General features: G+C 41.7%; 1 protein-coding gene across 1 annotated transcript in view; it reads right to left on the reverse strand.

The window, feature by feature from the left end:
• SYT6 (synaptotagmin 6) overlaps positions 1-24,483 on the reverse strand; it is a 474,646-nt gene that overhangs the window by 113,424 nt on the left and 336,739 nt on the right. Inside the window, exon 3 of the mRNA XM_066600083.1 lies at positions 21,185-21,743. Coding sequence (XP_066456180.1) covers positions 21,185-21,743 — 559 coding nt within the window. The remainder of the gene's footprint in view (positions 1-21,184; positions 21,744-24,483) is intronic.

Consider the following 24,483-nt stretch of genomic DNA (forward strand, 5'->3'; position numbering starts at 1 on the left):
AAGTGAGCTTGATAATATGGATTTCGATTATCGGAATGATCTTACAACATTTAGCAGCTTTCACGGATGTCTTAGTCACCAATGGATCCTCCATAAGTGTTGCAGTATTACCGCAGTTTAATACTGTCAGAAATGTTTCCACACAGAATGGGACCAGATATGTGTCGCTATCATTTCTTCACTAACAAATGGACCTGAAGAATAATTGGAGCGGCCGTCCTGACAAAGATGAACCCGTGATCTATCCCTATGAAAAAGTACCCTACAATGACCCTGTTAAACCCCCTATGCATTTCACCAACTCAATTTTGGCGGGTTCATCAGGGGACTAAATGTGCCAGCCACAATATTCTACAAACATAGGTATATAACCAAACTCCTGATGACATGGACACAGAGTGTGATTCCCATCATCATAGTTCTGTCCAAAGGGGTGTTTCAGGGTATTCCCAGACAACACGGCCCTATTTCAATTCATATAAACACAAATATTTAGAACTGAATCCAAATTAAGGAAAAACAATCCAAAACAGTAATAGACAAAATGAAGAGGCAATCAGAGTGACAGCTATGCTGATTACCCCAATTGTAAGGATGTGCTGGCTGGGATCTGTTGTTCTACATGGGTTTCCAGCAGCGCAGTCCCACAGCTGGGGGCCGATTGATCTGGCTGGATATGTATTTCTGAAGCCAGCCAATCTCCACCGGTCTGCTGCTGATATATACCAGATCCTCTGCTAGAGGCTGCTGGGCTTTCATCTGTTTCTTCAGTGTAAACAGTGTCATGTTCTTGCCAGTCTGTACAGGGTGCCAAACATGAAGTACAAACAGTCCTGTTCAGGGTACAAGGTGTTCGGTGTTGTATGTAAATCCCTGGCATGTTGGTGTGAGCTGTGTTCAGTCCTGCTGTGTTTTGTTTGTCATCTAGGTCTAGGTAGGTCCCTAGCAGGGGCGTAATTATAGAGGGTCCAGGGGATGCGGTTGCACCTGGGCCCAGGAGCCTTAGGGGGCCCATAAAGCCTCTCTTCTTCATATAGGGAACCCAGTACTTTGAATAAATCATTATAGTTGGGGGCCCTGTTACAAGTTTTGCATCGGGGCCCGGGAGCTTCAGGTTACGCCTCTGGTCCCTAGGTTCCAGTGTGGTCCCAAATGCAGGCAGGTTTCTTGTGGAAGTTGTTTCATAAGAGTAGGGTCCCACAAGACAACGAGGATCCTTGAAGTGGGCTTGCATGCTTAAGTATCTTGGCCAAAATAAGAACTAATGCCTCGCATTGTATCTATTTACATCTGTTTATGCGTACGGGTATACTTGGTCGTGTTTTGGGCATTTGTCAGTCAGAGTGTTATGTCTGTCCGCGTGTTATGTCCACGAGTTTCGCCGGAGTTTCACCAGTTTGTGAGTGTGAATAACGTAACACAAGTAGCTGAAAAACGAGGAAAAACATTTAATCATCACTAAGTAAAAGGTCATTTAGACCTCCTTGATGTGCAGTACAATGGGTGTTCATCCGGAATGTCTCTTTTTGTAAAATATGACTATCCCAATTAAGATGGCTATATTTCACCTATTTTGATATGTGATGTGGGACTATAATTAAGTGTCACAACTAGAGATGAGCGAGCACACTCGATAAGGATAAATTACTCGAGCGAGTAGTGCCTTATTTGAGTACCTGCCCGCTCGTCTCTAAAGATTCGGCTGCCGGCGGGGGGCGGGGAGCGGCGGGAGAGAGATGGGAGGAATGGAGGGGAGATCTCTCTCTCCCTCTCTCCCCCCCCCCCCCCGCTCCCCGCCGCAACTCACCTGTCACCCGCGCCGGCCCCCGAATCTTTAGAGACGAGCGGGGAGATACTCGGCTAAGGCACTACTCGCTCGAGTAGTTTGCCTTAGCGAGTATGCTCGCTCATCTCTAGTCACAACACTAGAGGTCCTCATTTGTTTATTTGATTTTAGACTAAAATACCAACCTTTCCCTTATGGCTCATAAACTGGACAAAACTTTCCACTCCAACAATCTGTTGGATCCTGATGTGCAATGTCATAAAACTTCCATGATATAGGTGCTTTTCAAATTCTATGAGACCATTATGGTTTGCTTTATTTTTGTTGCAGCAATATTCTGTCAACCATAATCTTAGTGAAAACTGACTTAATTCTAAGTCAATGAGGTGTGTCAGGATCTATGGGCCTCTATTGTAAAATGGATCCAGCATTAGGAAGCCATGACCCTAATGAGAGCTCTATGGAGGTATATTGTTTGCATGCTACCCTTAAAAAAAAACATTTTTACTTGGGTCACTAGACAGCAGTTTGGATTGGTTATGAAAAACTCTGAAAAGACTACAAAATGTGGTAATATTTTGAAATAAATATTTAGGCTATTTTTCAGTTTGTACGGCGTTATCTAATTTTGTTAGCAATGATTGGATCAAACCTAAGTCCCAACAGAACATCTGAAAAAGACATCACGTTTGTAGATCGGTAAAATTGGCCGCTGATGCATTCGGAATTTTCATCCAGATTGATCAATATGTTAGTGCAAGGAAGCAAAGCTCAATGAAATCTTATGAGGGGGAACAGAGGGGCCGCCGAGTTCTACTTTTGCAGTTACAAAGCTTAATCAGAGAACAGTTGAAGCATTTCAGCAGTAAAGGTTTCAGGCTATCCTGATTGCTTATGTATGAGGTGATTTGCATTTAATGAGCGCATTTAAGAGACATACGGGTATAATCTGCACACAGTCCATTATCTGTGCTCAAGGGCACCTAATAGAGCTAGGGTTATAAAGGACTATAGGTATGCAAATAAATGGCATGAATATGTAAAAATTAATTAATTTTGCAAAACATCAATGGACGATTGAAGGGTAAATAAGAAAACCAACAAGACTTCTAGATTTAAACAATGGATATTGTGTTAATTAGTATCTATGCCAGAAAGTATAGCATTTTCTAAGAGCCAAATGAAATGAATTGAGTCTGGGTTAATTGATTTCACTGGGACCTTTGTGCAGTTTGTTTTTGCTGAATTATGTGAAATATTTATAGATACTGTAATACTATTTCAGAGCCCTATTTCCATTATAACTTTTTTTTTATAGTTAATGGGCAGGTGGCTAATCACAGAACAGCTTTCATGTTACATTTTTACAGTCTTTTTCAATCAATGAATTACTAATGCTTGGTGCCTTAACAAAGGTCCTAACTAGTTATGAGCGAGCATACTCGCTAAGGGCAATTGCTAGAGCGAGCATTGCCCTTAGCGAGTACCTGCCTGTTCGAGAGAAAAGGTTCAGCTGCCGGCGCGGGTGACAGCTGAGTTACGGCAGTGAGCAGGGGGAGCGCTGGGGGGGGGGGGGGGGGGGGGGGGATCGCCTGTCACCCTCGCCGGCAGCCGAACCTTTTCTCTTTTTCTCTCGAGCGGACAGGTACTCACTAAGGGCAATGCTCGCTCGAGCAATTTGGAGGGAGGGAGGGATACTAGTGGGATAAAAAGAAACTTTGTAATGTATTTTCTTTTGCTGCCTTCATGTTTAAAATTGTTGCCTTTTGTCATCCACACCTCTTCTTCCAGCTTCACTACTTGACCACATATTGCTCTTGCTATGAAAAATCCATGCACCATATCTAAGGCCATATTCTGGCAGCCGAGTGTGAGTTGTGCCCGAGATTCTCAGGCGCAACTTGCATCAGACAGCACATGGGCACATGTCCCTGTGCTGTTTTATCCTCGCAGGCAGCAGACATTTTTTTTTTTACATCCAAAATTACCCACTTGCCCGTACTAAGTAAGGGTGGTTTCACGTTTATGTCGGGGGTTCCGGTTTCCTGCTCTGTCTGGGGAACATGTAAGGGGAATCCCCTTGCTGAACAGTTCCGTCTTATGACGGAACCTAACAGGCACATGGACTACAATGGGGTCCGCTTAGTTTCCACTCAGCTGTCCGGTATTCCCACTGCTGACAGGGAATGTTTAGCTTGCAAAAAAGAAGGCTGAGAGGAGATTTAATAGCGGTCTACAAATATCTGAAGGGCTGTCACAGTGCAGAGGGATCAGCCCTATTCTCATTTGCACAAGGAAAGACGAGAAGCAATGGGATGAAACTGAAAGGGAGAAGACACAGATTAGATATTTGACAGTGAGGGTGATGAATGAGTGGAACAGGTTACCACAGGAGGTGGTGAGTTTTCCTTCAATGCAAGTGTTCAAACAAAGGCTGGATAAATATCTGTCTGGGATGATTTAGTGATCCTGCACTGAGCAGGGGGTTGGACTAGATGACCCTGGAGGTCCCTTCCAACTCTACTATTCTATGATTCATTTTTACTGGAAGAAAACGCTGCACGCAGAACCTCTTCTTCTGGTATTTTGTGCTGGATCTGCGACGGAACCTCTGAAAGGTGGTTCTAGTGCAGAACTGAAACCACCCTAAGGGCAGCTTCTGAGGAGCGTGAGAAAAAATGCTCACGATAGCGCAAATTTTTTGTGCTGTGAAGGTCGCGCAATCGCACACATTTTTTGTACTTTCTGCACTGTTAGTGATCGTTCACATCGGCACGGGTAATTGAAAATGCTGTGCCGCCTATTTAGTGGCTGGTATTATGAATTTCCCCACGAAATTGCGCAGTTCATTGCACAATTTCATCGGGATTGGGTGCGCATTTACACACCCTCATAGACTCTTATGGTGCCTTAAGTGTGCAAATGAGCACAAAAATAAAATATGTCATGGGTTTTTTGCACGCTTGAAATTGAAAATGTGAATGAACTCATTGCAAAACAATGAGTTCTATTTTCTGTGCAATGCACATACAAAGTTTGCATGTGCAAAAACATGCGCAATCGCGCTCACCTGAAGCCGCCCTAAAAGCGCCCTAGAGAAGAAGTTGGGCAGGACAAGACCTGCTTTTATAAAGTCTGCTCAATCCTTTTATATGTGTATGCACATTTCCTATAGACACTAAAAATGCAGCTACGAATGAAAAAAAGAACATTGTTATTTTATTCAAGTTCTACGCTAACTTAAAAGCTGCAGTCTGAGACATGTAGTTGGATGGAGATTAGTCAGTGTAAATATGTATTTTGCAAATGCAATCACTTCCTTTGCTTTTCCTGCTTTCCATAATGATATTTCCATTTGTACATTTCCAATATTTGGATGATAGAAACCTGGTAGTCTTATATTATTGTAGAACATTACTGAAGAGAAAAGTCATCCTCTGCTTAGCGAACCTATCATATCCAGATACAAAGAGTGCCATCCGACTGCTGAACGTCTGCATTATCTATAGGAAATATACTTTATAATGAAATTTATTTACTGAGACAGAGGGGTCTGAAGTTAACTCAAATAAGCCCTCTCACAGATGGGGACGAACGCTAAAATCATTTGTTATTAGGATAATTTTAAATAGTGGGCTACATAAGACAGACAGACACAGAGGACGAACAGATACAAAATAGAGTCAAATCCTCAGTGCGAAAATGGACAAACTGTACCCTGCTCAGATATAGGACACTTGAGTAAGGTCAAGCATGGGTTCAAGTCCCAATCTGAGTTGAATGGATAACTCCTATTACAGAGCGCATCAACCATTCAACCTGCTCAGTGTATTGAAAATATTCCTGATTACGGGCTCTTTCACACGGGTGCTGCAATTTTCGGTCGTCCGTGTCGTCGCCACAGCGCGACCCAAAATCGTATGAACAAGAGGCAGCCATGACAAAGTCAACGGCTGTATCTCCTGTTTATGCACCTATTAAGACATCCCGGGTCCGGCTAGTATACGCTGAGCCCGGGATACCATCAGGCAAGGGGAGAAAGTTTAGCTCTGCTAAACTCCCACCTCCTTCATTCCCGCTCTCAGCCCCTTGCCGGCTGTCTGCAATGGGAGGGGGCGGGAGCTAGTTTTCTAAACCACTGCCTCCTCTCCGCCTCTTGCCGGCTGTCTGTAATGGGAAGGGGTGGGACGGGGCAGGAGCTAGTGTGCTAATCTCCAGCCCCCTGTCCTGCCCCCTTCTTTTGCCAACAGCCGTCAAGGGGCAGAGAATGGGAGGAAGCTTAGCAGAGATCTTGCTAAACTCCCTCCCACCTCCCTTTTTTGGCAGCTCACATAGGAGTCTATGGGGCCGGGCCACCGTATTCCGTCCGGAAGATAGTTCCAAAACTATCTTTTCCGGCTGATGTAAAACTAGATGACCAGAATGCACACCGTATGAACTATGTTTTCCGCCCATCTTTACGCACCGCAAAAACGGCCATCTGAACAATAAAAACCAGGAGCTGCTCTATTTTCCTGTATTTTGTGCAACAAAAGTCCCATAGAAGTCTATGGGAGGGGCACAAATATGCAAAGGGAAGCATGTGACACTGCGTAAAATGCAGAATAAAGAACACGCCTGAACCTCATTATGCTTAAATAGCAATTGAATCCATTGCAAGTTTATGTCTTGCGCATGTGTAAACTGGCCCTGCACATGCAAAATGTACAGTAATTTGCACTGACACACATGCAAATATACCTCAACACCCTCGTTCATGCTCAAAAACTTTGTGCAGGGGAGAGTATTTTTGTGCAAGGGCTCGTGTGAAGCCATACTAATACAGCATTTCGGTGCATAAAAATACACAAAGATAGAACATGACTAGAGATGAGCGAGCACGCACGGATAAAGCAGTTACTGGTCCGAGTAGGCCGGGGGGGGGGGGGGGTAGAGGGAATGAGTGGGGGCAGGGGTGTTAGCAGGGGGTAGAGAGAGAGAGATCTCTCTCACTCTCACCTTCCCCCCCCCCCGCGCTCACCCCCCCCCCCCCCCGATGCTCAGACCAGTAAGCAGTTACTCGAGAAGAGCGATGCTCGCTCCAGTAACTGCTTTATCTGAGCATGCTCGCCGATTTCTAGACATGACACTTTTTTTTAACACAACCAAAATGCGCTGCAAAGATACGCAAATGTGAACGAACCCATTGCGCAAAAAAGGATGTGTAACATCGTGGTGTATATACGCTTGAGTGAATGAGCCCTAATTCAGCAGTGCAAAAAGGGGTACCTGACAAAGACACAGGTACAGTGCTGAGACTCCTTTTATTACACCCCGACAACAGCAATGCAACTATTCCTTCTTGTTTTGTGTGAATGCGGAGAATAAAACCAATTGATTTCAGTGGGTTCATTCTCACTTCTTTAGGACCTGCTCTATTTTGTGCTTATCTGCGCATTAAAGAGCAGCATAGAGGTCTTTAGGAGGTGTGCAAACGCGCATCTGCACGCATGGGTATGCGCTAAACACTGGTGGGTATGTGCTAATTAGCCATTTAAATCAGGGTGGAGTGATCCCCCTGCCCCTGTGAACGAGCTTGTATTTGCACAAGCACATGGGCAAAATACACTCGTTCACTGGGCAAAAAAATGACACAGGAGCGAGCATATTGTGATACACGCTCGTTGTTCAAAACCCTTTGAATATACTTACACTTTGGTCGGGCTCACGCGAATAGATCGGATAGCAGATGTGGGAGATTTGGACTGTGAGCCTGGCCGGTGACCCTGCATACCTCCACTTACTGTACTGCGGATGACCGCTTTGTTTGTATCTGCTGCAGCATCGCTTAGCGTATGGGCTGCGGGTTGGACGCCTCCATTGACCTCAATTCTGCTGCAAAATAGAGCATGCTGCAATTTTTCTTCTGCTTGCGGAATATGTAATTTGCACCTGCAAACGCAAGGCAAAAATTGAAACTACATGCCTTTCAATGCCTGCGTTTTGCCGCTGACGCAGATCGTGGAATTCGCAATACAAATCCGCTTGTGTGAGATCGGCCTTATCTGGACTAGATCCAAACAGATGGTTGAGAGAAAGAATACAACTACATTCACCTGTAGCAACTTGATCACTCGGTGAGGATAATACCTGTGAGCACCTGTCTGCCTTTTATAGAATGGGGATGTTACTATAATCAGACTGACGGTCCTTTTGTCTTGTCTGACTTCACAGTTCATCTCATGGGAAGCAGTTCAGTTACCTTGATCTCATTGGTGAACATGTGTAAGAGAAAGCAGTAACATATTGTTTGGAAAGTTTGTAAATAGTCAGATATAAAAGTAACAATGTCATTGTTGCTCTTTCCTTGGCTGTTTGACATTGATGGTAATGCTTCCCTGTGAAAATGCCTTGTGCATTTGAGCTGAGAAAACCTCTTATTCCTCATAAACCTTTTCTCTCTGGAGTTCTGTCTTAATGCATTTTCTTCCCTTCAGCAAGGGATTCTCGTATTATAATCCCACTCCACTCTAGCCTCATGGCGGTGAATTCTGATGACTTTCCCCTGACCCATACAGATGACAGTCTACCTTGTTCTTTGTATTTCCTGTGCTGATTCATTTTATCTTTTTTATTGTAATACTAAGGGCTCTTTCACACGGGTGTATTTGGGGCGCGCAAAATTTACAAGCACAATATGCAGAGAATAGAACCCATTAATTTCAATGGGTTTATTCACATTTCCTTTTTTGCACAAGCATTCTTCGCATGCACAAAAAAAATAGAATGTGCTATGGGGGTGTGCAAATGCAGAGGGTGGTGTGAAATACAGCGCAAAACCGTGGCGAAAATAACACATCTGAACCTCACTAGGCTAAAAAGCCTTTTAAATCAGGGTGTGTGGGGTGTTGTGCGTGAATATGAACAGGGACTGCATGCACAAAAAAAAACAGTACAATGCACAGACAAGCTCGTACATAGGATAAATACGTTGCGCTTAAGCGTGCATGTTTGCGCACATGCTCATGTGAAGGAGCCCTGAAACTACCTCCACAACCGCACTGAAACCCCTTTACTAGAAGAAATTGTGCTGCATGTAGAGCTTTTTCTTGGAGGGGAGCTGAGCGGAAAACAAACAGACCCTATGATTGTCAATGGGTCCGTCCGGAACTGTTTGATTCCGTCATAAGACGGATTCATTTAGCTAGGAAATTCTCCTTTCCTGCTCAGGCAATGGAGCAGGAAGACAGAATCCCTCCGCAGATGTGAAACCACTACTGATGTACCAATGTTAGGGTGCATTCAGTCGACCGTATATCGGCCGAGTATTCATGCTGGCCGATATATACAGCATCTCTCTCTGCAGGGGGAGGAGGCTAGAAGAGCCGGGAGCAGTGCTCTGAGCTCCCGCCCCCTCTCTGCCTCCTCTCCACCCCCTGCACTATTTTCAATAAGGAGAGGTGGGACGGGGCAGAGCTAATTTAGCCACCCCCGCCCCGCCTCCTCTCATTGCAAGCTATCTCATTGATAGCTCTCTTGAGGCAAGAACTCTGAAACAGCTGTCTGTACATGGATATCTTTCCCTACTGGAAAAAATTCTGGTTTTGGCTTATATCCTCAGAATTCTCACAGGATTTTTAGTCAATCACACGGGTCCACATCTGCATCAGAACCTCCAGATGAAGGTTATAAATACCAGAAGAAAAAGTGCTGTCCCAAAACCAGGCAGCTGGGCGCAAAGTGGGTGGACCCCATTATAGTTAATGGGATCCGCCCGGCACTGTTCGGTTCAATCCAGAAACAGAGCAGTTCGGAAGTGGGGATTCCCCTTTTCTGCTCGATTTGGAATCCCCAGCGCAAGTGTGAAACCACCTTTATAAACAGAAAACTGTAAAACTCAAAATGCTTTGCAAAGTTACTTTACTTATCAATCAAAGGGCTGCTTCACACGGAAATCTTTTTTTTTACCTTTCAAACTTCGCACATGTTTGAAAAAAAAAAGCATGAAGATAGGCCCTGCCCTATCTTTCTCGCATGTAGTATAAACTACATGCGGGAAAGATAGGACGGGCACTGAAACAAAAAGAAATGGTTTACAGCATAGTCTGGATGTACATCCAAATGCTCGAAGGTTTTCAAACACTCCTGCAGGCACAGAAATCATGCCCAGAAGAGTAATCTCAGCTGTATACGAACTCGGGTCGACTGATCGGAACTCAAAGCATCATTAATTCCTATGATGCTGTGGGTTTGGGTCAGTACACTTGCAGTTGGGTTGGGACACAGGTGCATAAACATGGGGAATAATACTAGAAACCACCGAAGGCTACTTACACAGGGCATCATTTGGGTCCGAATTTTGTATCAGCCAAAACTAAGAATGGAACCAACATACAAATACTGATGCTAAATGCTGACCCATATAATGCCCCACGAAAGTGGGCTAATAGTGTTATATTACTCTCAAACCTGTGTGGATATTTCTCTGATAATCCGTCTATTGCTTCAGCTACCTTTTTGTATTTCATTATAAACATTAGAATGGTCACAGTGAACGTCTTTACATGGATAAAACCTATTTTAAGGGCCTCATTAAGTATACACATCTGTCTCATTTGTTGAAAACAGCTTGATTCTAAACCAATCAAGCATTATGTGAAACTATCACTTGAGTGCTGTTCTTGCTACATAAATGGGTCCTGTATCTGTTCCTAAATTTATGACCAGGATTGTACTTTTCCAATCCCTATCCCCTATTAGGCTGGAATCAAACAAGTAATTTGGGGGTATTTTTAAATACAGTTTTATGAGCCAAAACCAGAAATGGATAGAAAAAGAAGGAAAATGATACATTTGTTAAGACTTTTTCCACTGTTGATTATCAGTAGATTTGCTGCAGGGAACATACCCTCATATTTCTCTCTTTTTACATTCATTCCTGTGTTTGGGTGCCACAAAACTGTATGTGTGAATCCACCTTTAGGTTTCTTTCAATTCCATTCTTTAAATGTTTCATTGTTTTTTATTGAGTATTTTTAGGTGTAACATAAACAATATATGTTGTCATTAAAGTTTCTTGTCATGATCAGCTAACAGTTAAAATCAGGCCAACTTTTGCTGAATGGGATTGGGTCAGCTTGACCCGATTTTTCACGAAAATTGGCTTTTCCACAATGCATACTGAACTAGGTCAGCATGCAGCCAATCAGCAGGTAGGCCAAACGTGTTTTCCATGTTGAATATGGGCAGCATTTGCATTGGACACCTGCATTACATATATATACAAAAAACAGGCACCATGTTACCAGTGCCATTTTACAGCTCAGCGTTAGAAATTACTCTATATAGAGTCTACAGAGTATTCAGTGCGCTGCAGCTGCTCAATTTAGTCTTCCTGTGGTTTTCTGCAAACTAAAAATTGAAAACAGGAAAAGAACACAAAATGTACTTTCTGTTTGTGGTATTAGATATCTTTTAAAGTTCTGAGACTGCTGTATTAGATTGTTATGCATGTTATGTCTCTACCTGTTGGTTTGTGTAAACTGAAGAAACAAAGGCAAGGCAGGCCTGCTGCTATTAATTAGAAGTTATTCTGCCTGTGTGTTACATCTGCAGCCCAGGTCGTTGAGTGGATGACACAATATGCATCAACTACCACCACCTCCTATTCTTCCCAGCTGCAGGCACAGTGCAGCCAGTCTGCACCAGTTGTCCATGAACACCCCCCCTCTACATCACCCAGACACTCCATAGCAGTCCAGATGAATCAGTCTGAAGAGCTGTTTGATCATTCAGTGTCATGGATGTCAACAGCAAATTGTAAGCAATCAGGTGGAGAAGACCAAGACATTGCATGCACTGATGTCCAACCATTTTTTTACTCCTCCAAGGAAGATTAGGGTGCGTCAGAGTGCAGTCACACTCCTAAATCGCCCCTACAAGGCCAAAATGATACATCTCATTCCAGAAGTGGAGAGGGACCTCAAAATGCGGCAGTATTAGGACAGATTGTAAAATACCCTGAGCAGAGTATTTTCCCATGGCAGCAGGAATGCATTTTCAAGAAATCATAGCTCTGTGGCTCATGGTGGGCGAGCAGGAAGCCGCCGCCACAAAAGCACCACCACTGGTGGAAGGGAAGTCTAGCAGAGCTGTGGCTAGTTTTTTCAGCCTGTTGCGGCCTGCAACAACAGATGGTTGGTCTCACAGTCACAGGCAGCACTTATCCATGATGGTTCTGTTATGGACAGTGAGTGTGGACCCATTCTGCCAACCAACCATTTTAACTTTGGGCTAATCCTAAAGGCGTTATCCCACCAGTTCCCCAGTATTCACCCTTTAGTCCCTGTACAGAGATCTGGACTCCACTGCGGGAAACTGAGCAGGCCGCTATCTCTTGGCATAGTCCCTGTGTGGTTGGCAGCTGACCCCCAAGAGTCAGAAGCATCAGTGCAAGGCATGGTAAAACAGACCGGACTGCAAACAGGATTATATGCAAAGTCAGGAAAGCAGCAAGCAAATGAATACTGACAAGATTGCAGGATGAAGAGCAGACAGCAAAGTCAGAGATAAGAAAGCTATGCTGAGTAACAGAGACAAACACATAAACAGGATATGGTGCAAAGTCAGGAAGGCACCAAACAAACATATACAGATAAAGTACAGACAGGAGACCTATGCTGGATAACTGAGGCAAACACATATCAGCACTCAGGCAAAGGAAGGGTCCCCAGCTCACTTAAATAGCAGGGTAATTGCCTAATCAGCTGCAGCTGGTCTGTGAGCAGTGAGGAGGATTAACTCCTGCAGTGCTCATAGAAAAAAACCCAGCTAAGAGATACTCACACAGGAGGAGCAGAGAGACACCTACGTCTGCCCGGAACAGCAAGAGGGCCGCAGACATGGGTAGCCGGCCTAGGTCCAAGACTATATCAGCTCCTCCATGAATGTACTCAAACATGGTGTTGGCCCTTTTGACGTCTGGGTGACTTTCTGCACCAAAAGAGCAATCTGCACACCACCTCAAGGTGGTTTTGGTGCTGCTGCTGTCCTCTTACCTTCACAATAGAATCATAGAGTTGGAAGAGACCTTTAGGATCATCAGGTTTAACGCTCGGCTCAATGCAGGATCACTAAATCATCCCAGACAGATGTCTGTCCAGCCTCTCACTGAAGGCTTTCATTAAAGAAAAACTCACCACCTCCCATGGCAACCTGTTCCACTCATTGGTCACCATCACTGTCAGAAGGTTTTTCTGGTATCTAATATATATCTCCTCCCTTTCAGTTTCATCCCATTGCTTCTAGTCTATATGCCCTTCTCCAACTTGAAAGGGTGGTTTCAAATCACAAAACCACAGAAGAATTTGGGAATATAAATTGATAACAACGTTTGACACGCTGAATACTGGGTTAAATTATTCCCCAGGATTTATGCGTGAATGGGAGGTGTGAGACAGTTATTGCACAGATAAGACCCCCATTAACAGTAATTTCGGGACCATAAACTTTCACTCCCTTATCAGTGTTTAGCTAAAAATGTTTGTTCACCTCTTGTAGCATTTCTAGCCTAACGACCTCCCCCCCCCCCCAACTGTAATTCAGGGACCATAAAACTTTCACTCCGCTATCAGTACCTAGACAAAAAAGTTTGTTTGCTGTTGCAGAATTCCTTTTAAGTGCAAACCAATCACATCCATATCTGTGCCTTGTCATAAGTATGTATGTTATAAGTGTGTATAAATATTCATGCCTCTTCTGATCCAATCCATTTAAAGGGGTTGTCCCGTGGCAGCAAGTGGGTCTATACACTTCTGTATGGCCATATTAATGCACTTTGTAATGTACATTGTGCATTAATTATGAGCCATACAGAAGTTATAAGAAGTTTTTCACTTACCTGCTCCGTTGCTAGCGTCCTCGTTTCCATGGAGCCCGTCTAATTTTCGGCGTCTAATGGCCAAATTAGACGCGCTTGCGCAGTCCGGGTCTTCTTCTTTTCTCAATGGGGCCGCTCGTGCAGGATGCCGGCTCCGTGTAGCTCCGCCCCGTCACGTGCCGATTCCAGCCAATCAGGAGGCTGGAATCGGCAATGGACCGCACAGAAGCCCTGCGGTCCACCGAGGGAGAAGATGCCGGCGGCCATCTTCAGCCGGTAAGTAAGAAGTCACCGGAGCGCGGGGATTCAGGTAAGCGCTGTGCGGTGTTCTTTTTTAACCCCTGCATCGGGGTTGTCTCGCGCCGAACGGAGGGGGGGATGGGGGTTGAAAAAAAAAAACCCGTTTCGGCGCGGGACAACCCCTTTAAGCCTGAAAAAGAACCCTGCGTTGGTTCGGAAGCTCGCTATTACATCATGTATTTTTGTTAGCCATTAAAAGGTATCATATCTACAAGACCACATGGTTTCTCTTGCTGGGAACAATCACATTTTGCTCTACTGGCTAACACCGTACCAAACCTTTGTTTTCATTGTTTCTAAACTAAAACACCCCAATTTTGATAACATCTCTGAGTATTGTAGTCCACCCATTCCATTTATTACTTAGTTGCCTGCCTTTGCACCCACTCAAGCTCTGATATGTCCTTCTTGAGTACCGGTGCCCAAAACTGTCCACAATATTCCATGTGTGATCTAAACAGTGACTTGTAATGAGGAAGAACAATGTACTTGCCATGCGCCCCTAGACCTCTTTTGATGCACCCCATGATCCTATTTGCTTTGGCAGCAGCTGCCTGACATTGGTTGCTCCAGTTAAGCTTACAGTTAACTAAAGTCCCCAAGTCCTTTTCCATGTCAGTGTACCCCAGTGATTTCCCAGTTAGCGTGTAATGGTGACATGTATTTCCCTGCCCATGTGCAGAACCTTACATTTATCAGTGTTAAACATTATTTGCCACTTTTCTGCCCCAAGCTTATCCAGATCCATCGGCAACCATATCTATATGTGCTGATAATACTTACCACCTTGAAGGACCATGGGCTACAGCATTTCTTATTGTGATCGAGGCTTACTTGGATCTTTGGGGGGCTTTGGGGAATAAGGGCAAAGGTTTGCCCCCTCATCTTCTAACAAAGTAATTGTGGTTTATACATCTACTCACTATCACATGCTGATTTATATGGTAAGCAATCCCTGACCGCCTGCTTTCTTCCATTTTTCTCTGTTTTGTTTTACATTTCTAAATAGGAAAATCAAACACCAGGCGCCCGACTGCTCAGGAATAATCATTAATTTGATGCCAATTGTTCATATTCCTATTCTTCAATTCTATTCATAATATTCAATCTATGCATTAATAAATGCATTTTTGCAAAGAAAGCGGCATTCCAGAACATCCATTACATTTTCTAAATCAGATCTAATAGTCTACAATAAATAATATATTTCAGAGAAAATTAGTGCTGCCATCAAACATAGCAAATGCTATTTGGAGAACAACAGAATTATTCTTAAAAGGAAGGTATCAACTATATTTTTTACTAATTAAAACCAGCCAGCGAATCATACTTCATTTTTCTAATCTGTTTTTATTTTCTGATTTTAGATTTATCCTATTGTCTGAACATGACTATGTGAGCTGCCACCTTTCCTGAGCTGCAGTTAACAGCATTTAAAGATGTTTTCCAGCAGTCTCATGGTTCATAGACATAATAGAGAGTCACTAACCTGCTAACTTCTATGGGAGAGTGTTTTAGGCATACTCCTTGATATATGCAGAAGTCATTGTGCAGGGAAGGGGAGGAGATCAGCTATGACCATCACCTATTCTGAATGGTAAATCCTGTGTTCTCTATATTTTGCTGTTTTATTTCATTGTAATCCTGCCTGTGATGATAATGAGATGACTGCTGAAAAGTATTGTCTACAAAGTTTAGCGGGAACATATTGGCCTAAGCGATTTGACAAAAGCCAGATTGTACCATAAAGATTTATAGAGACTGGTTTTCCCTGTAGAGAAATCTAAATATCCTGCTTCCCAATATAAAGTGAAAAGATAAAATTATGGCAGCATACAAATCTATACAACTACCAATAAGGACATTACAAAGGTTTTTGCCTTTACTGCTTGAGGGTCCAAACAATTCTCTATCAGTGCTTGCTCTATCTATATAATGTATTGTATCTATTTATTTTTGGTACATATATGTATTGTTTGTACATATTTGTGTTTTCTTGTATCATCAGGAGCTATAGTGGTAAAAATATTTCAGTTTACAGTAGACACATCAAATTTTCCTTCTACAGCAGCATGGACAGGTTGTAGGGGTTTATATATGAATATTCCTATAGCTGTCCCTTGTATAACATGCACTTTATGGACATGATAAGTCCATAGAGCAGAGATTTCCAACTTTGGTGTGCTATAAGAGCCTTCAACAGAAAAATGCTGGTGGGCCGGCCACGTCCTGGGGCTGCCTACAACAACCATTGCAGTAGGGACTGCTACAGGTTTTCCCCTAAGACACCAGTTAACGGGGTGGCTGGGTAAGGCTACAACGTAAAAACTAAACTAAACTGTATCCTCACCTCCTTTGCTTTTCCCCCGGTCGGGTCTACTTGATTTCCGGTTGCAAAAAGTTTTCTTTGCTATCAATCTAGTAAAGTGACTAGTGGTGGATGAGTGTCAGCTTGCCTACAGACACTGGTGTTTCTAGTAGGAAGTATGTAGAGACACCTAGGGTTGAGTGGATCAGGGGATGGTATAGTCTCTCTCCATCTTTCTTATTTGCATACATTTCCCAGAGGAGCATTGCCTTATAAGTCTCCTTACTTAACTTTTAGGTGTCTCAATACACTTTTTGGGTGCTCTCCTTGGGGATAGACTATAGTATCCCCTGATCCACTCACTCCCTTGGGTGCTCTCCTTAAGGAGACAACATTGCTTTTGACCCATGTCATAGGCCCCTCACACACTAAGCCAGAGACCTACTGCATACTGATGAGGGGTAAGCACCCCAAAACAGTCTTTATATGCATGGTTTCTGGATTGGTTTAATATTCCCAATCATTGAGGACTTGTTATAAGGTCACATTGAATTGAAGGGATGTTGCCATCCAATAGATGGTGCTGTAGAGGTATTTTTCTATCTTTCTGATTTTCAAAAAGATTAGACTTGCTTTTTCCAGTTTGTAAGCAAAATTTCGGATGCCATTTACAGTGCTGATATTTAAGCATTTTAGCTACCCACTTACATGCACTTTGTTGTCTTTGAAGATTATGGCAAAATAGAGGAAATAATTCAGGTAATGATGTATGTTACTTAAAATGTAATTCCTTGACTTCCTATATTAACTCCTTATAGACCAGCCTATTTTCTGCCTTAAAAACCAAGTGATTTTCATCATCACATTGTAAGAGCCATAACTCATTGGCATAGCCATATGAGAGTGGGACGAATTGTATTTTTTAATAGCACCACTCTGGGATTCTGTAGAACTGTTATTACATTTTTGGTAACAGAGGTGGAAAAAACATGCAGAAATCCTGCCATTGTTTTGGGGTTTTCTTTGTACAGCTTTCACCATATGGTAAACACAACATGTTAATTTTCTGATGTGGATCAGCACAGTTACTGTGATAACAAGTTTATATACATTTGTTTATCTTTTATTACTTCTGCAACCCCCCCCCCCTCCTTTCTACACACACAATTCTAAGGAAAAACAATAGAATCTTCATCGCTGTATTCTACAATTCAGAGCATTTTTATTTTTATGACAACAGAACTCTGCAAGGACTTGTTTTTTTGTGGGAAAAGTTATAGTTTTTATAGGCAGCAGTTTGAGGTATATGTGACTGCTGGGTTGCTTTTTATTGAAATTTTTTGGAGACAAACAAAAGAAAGATAACAATTCCGTCACTTTTTTAAACCAATTGTATGACGTTCACAAAGCGCAATAAATAACAAAATATTTTCATTGTCTGTGTCATTACAATCTGCTACATTTTTTTTGTATTTTATGCATTTAAAACAATTTTTCTGTGGGGAAAATGATTAACAATAATAATTTCAATTAAACTTTATTGCACTTTTTGACACTATGTTTTAGTCCCCGAGGGGGCCTTGAAGATGCGATTGTTCAATCGCTAGACTAGTACACTGCATTACTTATGTAGTGCATTTTACTAAGCCTATGACAGCAGCCTATTAGACTCTGCAGAAGGCAAGTTCTCTTAGGCTGAGTTAGATGGCAGACATGGAGGCCTTAGTCAGGCTTCCATCTGCCATGGGAACCCACTGATACTTTGCGCTCACATTGCGGGGTTCCTATGGGTGATAGAAGAAGCTGACTCCCACTGTCATCTGCTTACATGCTGCAGTTACTATTGATTATATATAAGGGGTAGAACTGCCAGGAACTGAGACTACTGGCTGTTAGAGTAGGAACCTGGCTGTCAGTAGTCAGCCAATCACTGCCTTAAAAAGATGAATACACAAGTTTAAAGCCCATTAGTGAAGTCGGTAAAATGGCATATTATGGTCTCTAATTGGTTAAAGGAAGCAAACTTTATGGAAATGTATTCCAATAGGTGTTTTGTGTAGGATTTGAAGGCATTCCTAGTTTGATCAGAGATGGGGCTTAAATCTTACTTCCGTTGGTAGGATTTCAATTGTTGGGAGTTAGGTAACTCTGCAATATTTTAGATCAGAGAGTACAATCCCAGGAATGCTTAGTAAAATAGAGTATTCCTGGCAGCAGGTAATGATGGGTGGTGGTTGTCCGATTATGGCCAACCCAACAAAGTGAGCAGCAATAAACCCTCTATGGGCACATTTTTATTAGTGTTTTACATAGCATTATCCATTATAGCAATGGAGTGCCATATTGTTTTTGAGCTGCGCACAAGTGCTGTGAAAGATACTCAGATTTTAACCCTTTCCAATCCACTGTCTGACGTCTGAAGACATTCTGATTGAAGGCTGTACAGCTCCGATGTCGGAAGATGTCCGGTAGGGTATTCTTACTGTAGATTACTGGCCGCTCTGTTATCAGGGGGCCTCTCCAGCATGTCCCATACCACAATACTGGCTCTAGTCAGCAGGTGGCGCCATTGTATAATGGCAGAAAGAGAAAGCCCCCTAGAAAACCCTGAATCCAAAATTGGATTGCAAAGGGTTAATATCTAACAATCATTCTATGAGACCGTTAAGACATAGCAGAGTTGAATAAATGAGGCTCAGAATATTCACTGCTTTGTGGATATTGGGCAATTATAATCCATCTGCATGGCCACATTGGATCCAAAACAAAAGTCAGTTATTATAGCAGAAGCAAAATGGGACATAATCACAAAAAATATGCGTTCTGCTCAAACTGAAGAATTTCTACTAATTTATTACAATGCCAGTATAATTGATGTTTATGAATTTATGGGCTACAACCCTTGAGGGGAATTTACTAAGCTAAATGTGCCAGAATTCTTGCACAATTTCTGTTAAAAACAGGTGTACCTGCCTTGCACCACGTTTCAATGAATGATATTACCCTTGGAATATTAAGGCTGTGCAACATAGAATTGCCACCTAATATCTGTGAAATTCAAGATTCACTTTATAATAAATAAATAAAGTTCACCATCCAAAGAAAACACAAAACTGGGTATAAGCATAATTTTTTTTCCTGCAAAGCAAAAAGATTCTTGAATGAACACAAGAAGATTTGCCGCATCTGTTAAGATAATGCATGCAAACTCTTCTCCTTGAGCGATAAATAATGGAAGCATGAGCAGTGTACAGTACTTTAACATTTTTTGCCTGACTTTTATTCTTTGTATAGCTTGTACAGGTTTGATATATTGATCTAATGTGAATTTAGCGGAATCAAACACGTCTTTTTAGGTCATATATCATTCATGATCTGTTTAGAACACAGGAAATATGTAACATAAAAGGCAGTAGAACTTGAGTAATAAATTGTATTGATCTGCACTTGTGATATCTACTCAAAGGCATGATGGATAATCCATGTATGTATCTTGCTGCAAATGAAATAAGGGACTATAAAGTTGCTAATTACTGCAGTAATAACCACAATGTATATTATTTTATTGGATCCTAAGGGAAGAATAATTCTACTGCAAAATATTAAAGTAATCAGGAGGATCTTCCACCACATAGGAAGACTGTAGTCATACCAATGGCACATGGTAGGTAGGAGGACCACTTATGGATTTTGCATTGGGTTCCAGAACTGTCAAATTAAACCCCTAAAAACAATTCTTCTTTGATATTAACAACCTCTACAATATATGAAGGTATGGAAATGTGTAATATTTGGGAACAATGGTATTATTTAGGCTTTGTTACTGCCAGTCCATTAGGATCTCCATCATTTGTGAAGGCAAGCATAGTGTCATCTGAAGCCATATTATTACCATCAAAAGTACAAGAAACCTGATGGACCACATTATAAGTTAAAGCGGTTTGTCAAGATTCATTGATATCCATTCAAATATGGATCTAAATCACTGTTTCTCAACATTCCTAAAGCTAAATTTTCCATATTCAAGTAAACTACATCAAAGTACCTCCAAAGTCATGATCATACACAGGTACTCCATGCCGACAATGTTAACCCTCCTTTAGAGATATGACATGTACTCACTGGAATACACATACCACAGGCCGAGAACCTATGATCTAGTTCAAAATCCCTTGCTTCCCTGCACACCATCATAGAATTCAATGATAAAACACTGGCTGTCCCCTCTCACTACAGGCTCCCACATCAGTCATGTAGTCTGCCTGTATAGAGGGTGCATCTTTGGATACAACTTACAATTAATTAATTTCATTTTTCTTAGAGTTTCACTTGATTTGTGAACATTTTTCTTTACAATACATACAAAAAGACAACTTGACCTTGAACTGCTAAAAGTGGTAGGCCCAATATTGAAGAATCTCTATCTAATCACTTATTCTTACACACACTATATATATATATATATATATATATATATATATATATATATATATATATATATATATATATATATATAATCAGTGGGTATGTAATCATTCAGAGATGAGCAAACGTACTCGTTTCGAGTAATTACTCGATCGAGCACCGCGATTTTCGAGTACTTCCGTACTCGGGTGAAAAGATTCGGGGGGTGGGGGAGGCGTGGCGGAGTGGGGGGTAGCAGCGGGGAACAGGGGGGAGCCCTCTCTCTCCCTCTCCCCCCCCCACTCCCCGCTGCAACCCCCCACTTACCCACGGCACCCCCCAAATCTTTTCGCCCAAATACGGAAGCACTCGAAAATCGCAACGCTCGGACGAAAAAGGGGCGTGGCCAAGTAGGTTTGCTCATCTCTCTTCAGAACGCAAAGAAAAAGAAAAGTTATCACAAAAGATTCATTCAGCTGCCAGTTTTACAGGTATTTTTGCCAATACCTGACACTTAAAGATTTCTTACCGTGGTGGCGTACTGAATATCCTTCCAGATAGAAGACTCTCTTGACAAATCCGAGGACTCAAACAAGTTTTCCAAAATAACCTCTCCTATCATGTCATGCCTTGAAAATCTATCAAAGTCATACACAGTGAGGTGAAGTTTTCGACTTGGTAACTCATCATATGGGACTGGAAAATTAAAAGATTCATCAAAGGTTGGGTTAAGAGTCTTTCTGTGCACTCGAGTTTGAAACTTCCTCTTCCGATCAGGTAATAGGTAAATCTTCACATAAGGATCAGAACTTCCACAAAAGTCCTTGGCAGGAAGATCGAATGCTTTGAGAATTTTGACTATAAGAGTTTCAATTTCATAGTCATATTTTAGGGTAAAGTTGATCTTTCCGCATGTCTTAGCATCATCCTTCTTGGTGTCTTCAGAATCCACTGATTTCTGTTTGTACAGCTCGGGTTTTATCCTTCCAATGCTAGTTGGTTGCTCGGTCACTTGCAAAGTATCCGTTCCAAAGTCCACACTAGACACATGCATCTGACGAGGCAAATGCCTTTTGAAAGAAATGTGCCTGAAAAATATATGAAAATAACATAAAAAAATTGAATTGCACCTTCATTTGCTTAAATTGTCTGAGATTATATGATGGAAGGTCCAACAGGTTTCCAAAATAAGAGACCTTGTAAGTTTCTATGCACAGTTTGGTTACTCATAAACTACTTTTGACGGACAAATAAACTACTTCTCATGGCCATCTCTACACAAACGTGGCATCTAAGTGGCTGCTCCTTTTGACAGTAAATGGGATCAGGATGTAAGGGAATAAGCGCTCTTTGGTTACCACTGTTACAGTTGACAGACATAGAAAAGGGGCTCCCTTTGTCACCCCACCTATAATGTGAGTGCCAAAGAGTTGCGAAGGCCCTGTCAGTAGCATTCCTTGATAGGATACAACTGAAAGTCACAATGCTCTACAAGACAAAGATATTACAATGTATTATATGAGCTACCAAGATATTGTATGGTAAAGTTCTATAGCAAGACTGAAAAAAACATTGAAAAAAGTTTAATAAAATTTTCAAAAAATATAGAAAAAAAAATAGAAGTTAAAAATACACATAATTGGTATTTCTGCTTTAGAAAAAATTCAAACGGAGCATCTATCTATCTATCTCATATCTATCTATCTATCTATCTATCTCATATATATCTATCTCATATCTATCTATCTATCTATCTATCTAATATCTATCTATCTATCTCCTATCTATCTCTCTATCTATCTCATATCTATCATGGAGCATGCCTTTAAAGCTAAGAAGGAGCTGCAATCTCCAGTCTGGAGGTAAATTTGACTAAAAAGATCTCATAATCTATCTGTGTCATATCTATCTTCTCTATCTATTTCATATCTATCAATCTCATATCTATCTATCTCATATCTATCTATCTATCTATATCATATCTATATCTATCTATCTATCTATCTCATATCTATCTATCTATCTTCTCTATCTATCTCATATCTATCTATCTATCTATCTATCTATCTATCTATCTATCTATCTATCTATCTATCTCATATCTATCTATCTATCTATCTATCTATCTATCTATCTATCTATCTATCTATCTATCTATCTATCTATCTCATATCTATCTATCTATCTATCTATCTATCTATCTATCTCATATCTATCTATCTATCTATCTATCTATCTATCTATCTATCTATCTATCTATCTATCTCATATCTATCTATCTATCTATCTCATATCTATCTATCTATCTATCTCATATCTATCTATCTATCTATCTATCTATCTATCTATCTATCTATCTATCTATCTATCTATTTATTTATCATGCACTGTTATTTTAATGTGGATAAATTGTGTTTTTCTTACAGTCTGACTCTCTTAGGCCGCCTGCAGACGGGCGGAAATTCCGCGGCGGGATTTCCCGCAGGATTTCCGCCGCTGGAAGCCTGCATAGGATTGCGTTAACAAACGCAATCCTATGCAGACGGCCATGGTTTGGCCGCGCGAAATGTCGCGTGGCAAACAAACCGCAGCACGTTCTATTTCTGTGCAGGGCTCGCAGAGAAACGTCACTCACCCGCCGCCGGCTCCGGTCTGCGCATGCGCCGGCTGCCCGGCAGCTGGCACATGAAAGATCCGGAGCTGCGGGGCGCGGGTGAGTACGCGCTGCTCTCTGCAGGCGCTCGGGTCCCGAAGCGAGAATTCTCGCAGCCGGATCTGACCTGGCCGTCTGCATGCGGCCTTAATCAGACATTATTTTCTTGAGGTGGCTCTCATAATACTAAAGTCTCTAACAAATTAGCTCACAGGCAGCAATAAGTAATAACATGTAATTGATATTCCTGACATGATGTATAGACAAATGGGAAAAAGCTGCCTTCGCAGCAAGATGCTGCTGCCTTGTAGGCAACTTATAGAAATCATAAATAATGCAAAAGCAAAATAAAATTTCTTTTGGTCTCTATCTGGTTATTGTACAATACTTGTTCTTGTTACAGAATTAATAAAAAAAGGAAACTAGTAACAAATACACCAGAATCCAACTATAATACAGCAGGAAAAAGCCCCAAAGCCACTAAAAGAAAACATTTTTTCTTCCAGTGTGACCTCACTACTCAACCTACAAATGAAGAAGTTGTATACTTTTCATCATATATGAATGAAGTATGGGTGAAGTAATTAGCTCAGGCTCTCTTGGCTGCATAAGTGTAGGTAGAGGGGTGAAGGGGAATGTACTCAAAGTACAAGGGGCAATTTTCCCCCAATAAGTTTGCTTTGGCCAGGGTAGTTAGATACACTAGTCTTAAACTAAAATACATTGTAGTTACAGTACTGTGCAAAAGGCTTAGGCAGGTGTGGAAAAACTGCTGCAAAGTAAGAATGCTATTAAAAATAGAAGTGATAACAGTTTATTCTGGTTAACAAAATGCAAAGTGACTGAGCAAAATGAAAATCTAAAGCAAATCAATATTTGGTATCCCCCCCCCCCCCTTGCCTTCAAAACAGCATCGATTCTTCTATGTCCACTGTCAGGGACTTTTGTATAATTGGTTGATCATACAGTACATATCGCTATAATCCTACAAACAGGTGACAATGATCATCGTTTTCAAATGTAGGTTGAAGTACAGTCATTAACTGAAACAGGGACAGCTGTGTGGGAGGCTAAAAACTGGGTGAGGGATAGCCAAATTCTGCTACAAAAGTGAGGTTGTGGAAGACAGTTTTATGTCACGGGTTATACACCATGGCAAAGCTGAGTACGGCAAC

The sequence above is a fragment of the Eleutherodactylus coqui genome, chromosome 4 (genome assembly GCF_035609145.1).
Source record: "Eleutherodactylus coqui strain aEleCoq1 chromosome 4, aEleCoq1.hap1, whole genome shotgun sequence".
Lineage (NCBI taxonomy): Eukaryota > Metazoa > Chordata > Amphibia > Anura > Eleutherodactylidae > Eleutherodactylus > Eleutherodactylus coqui.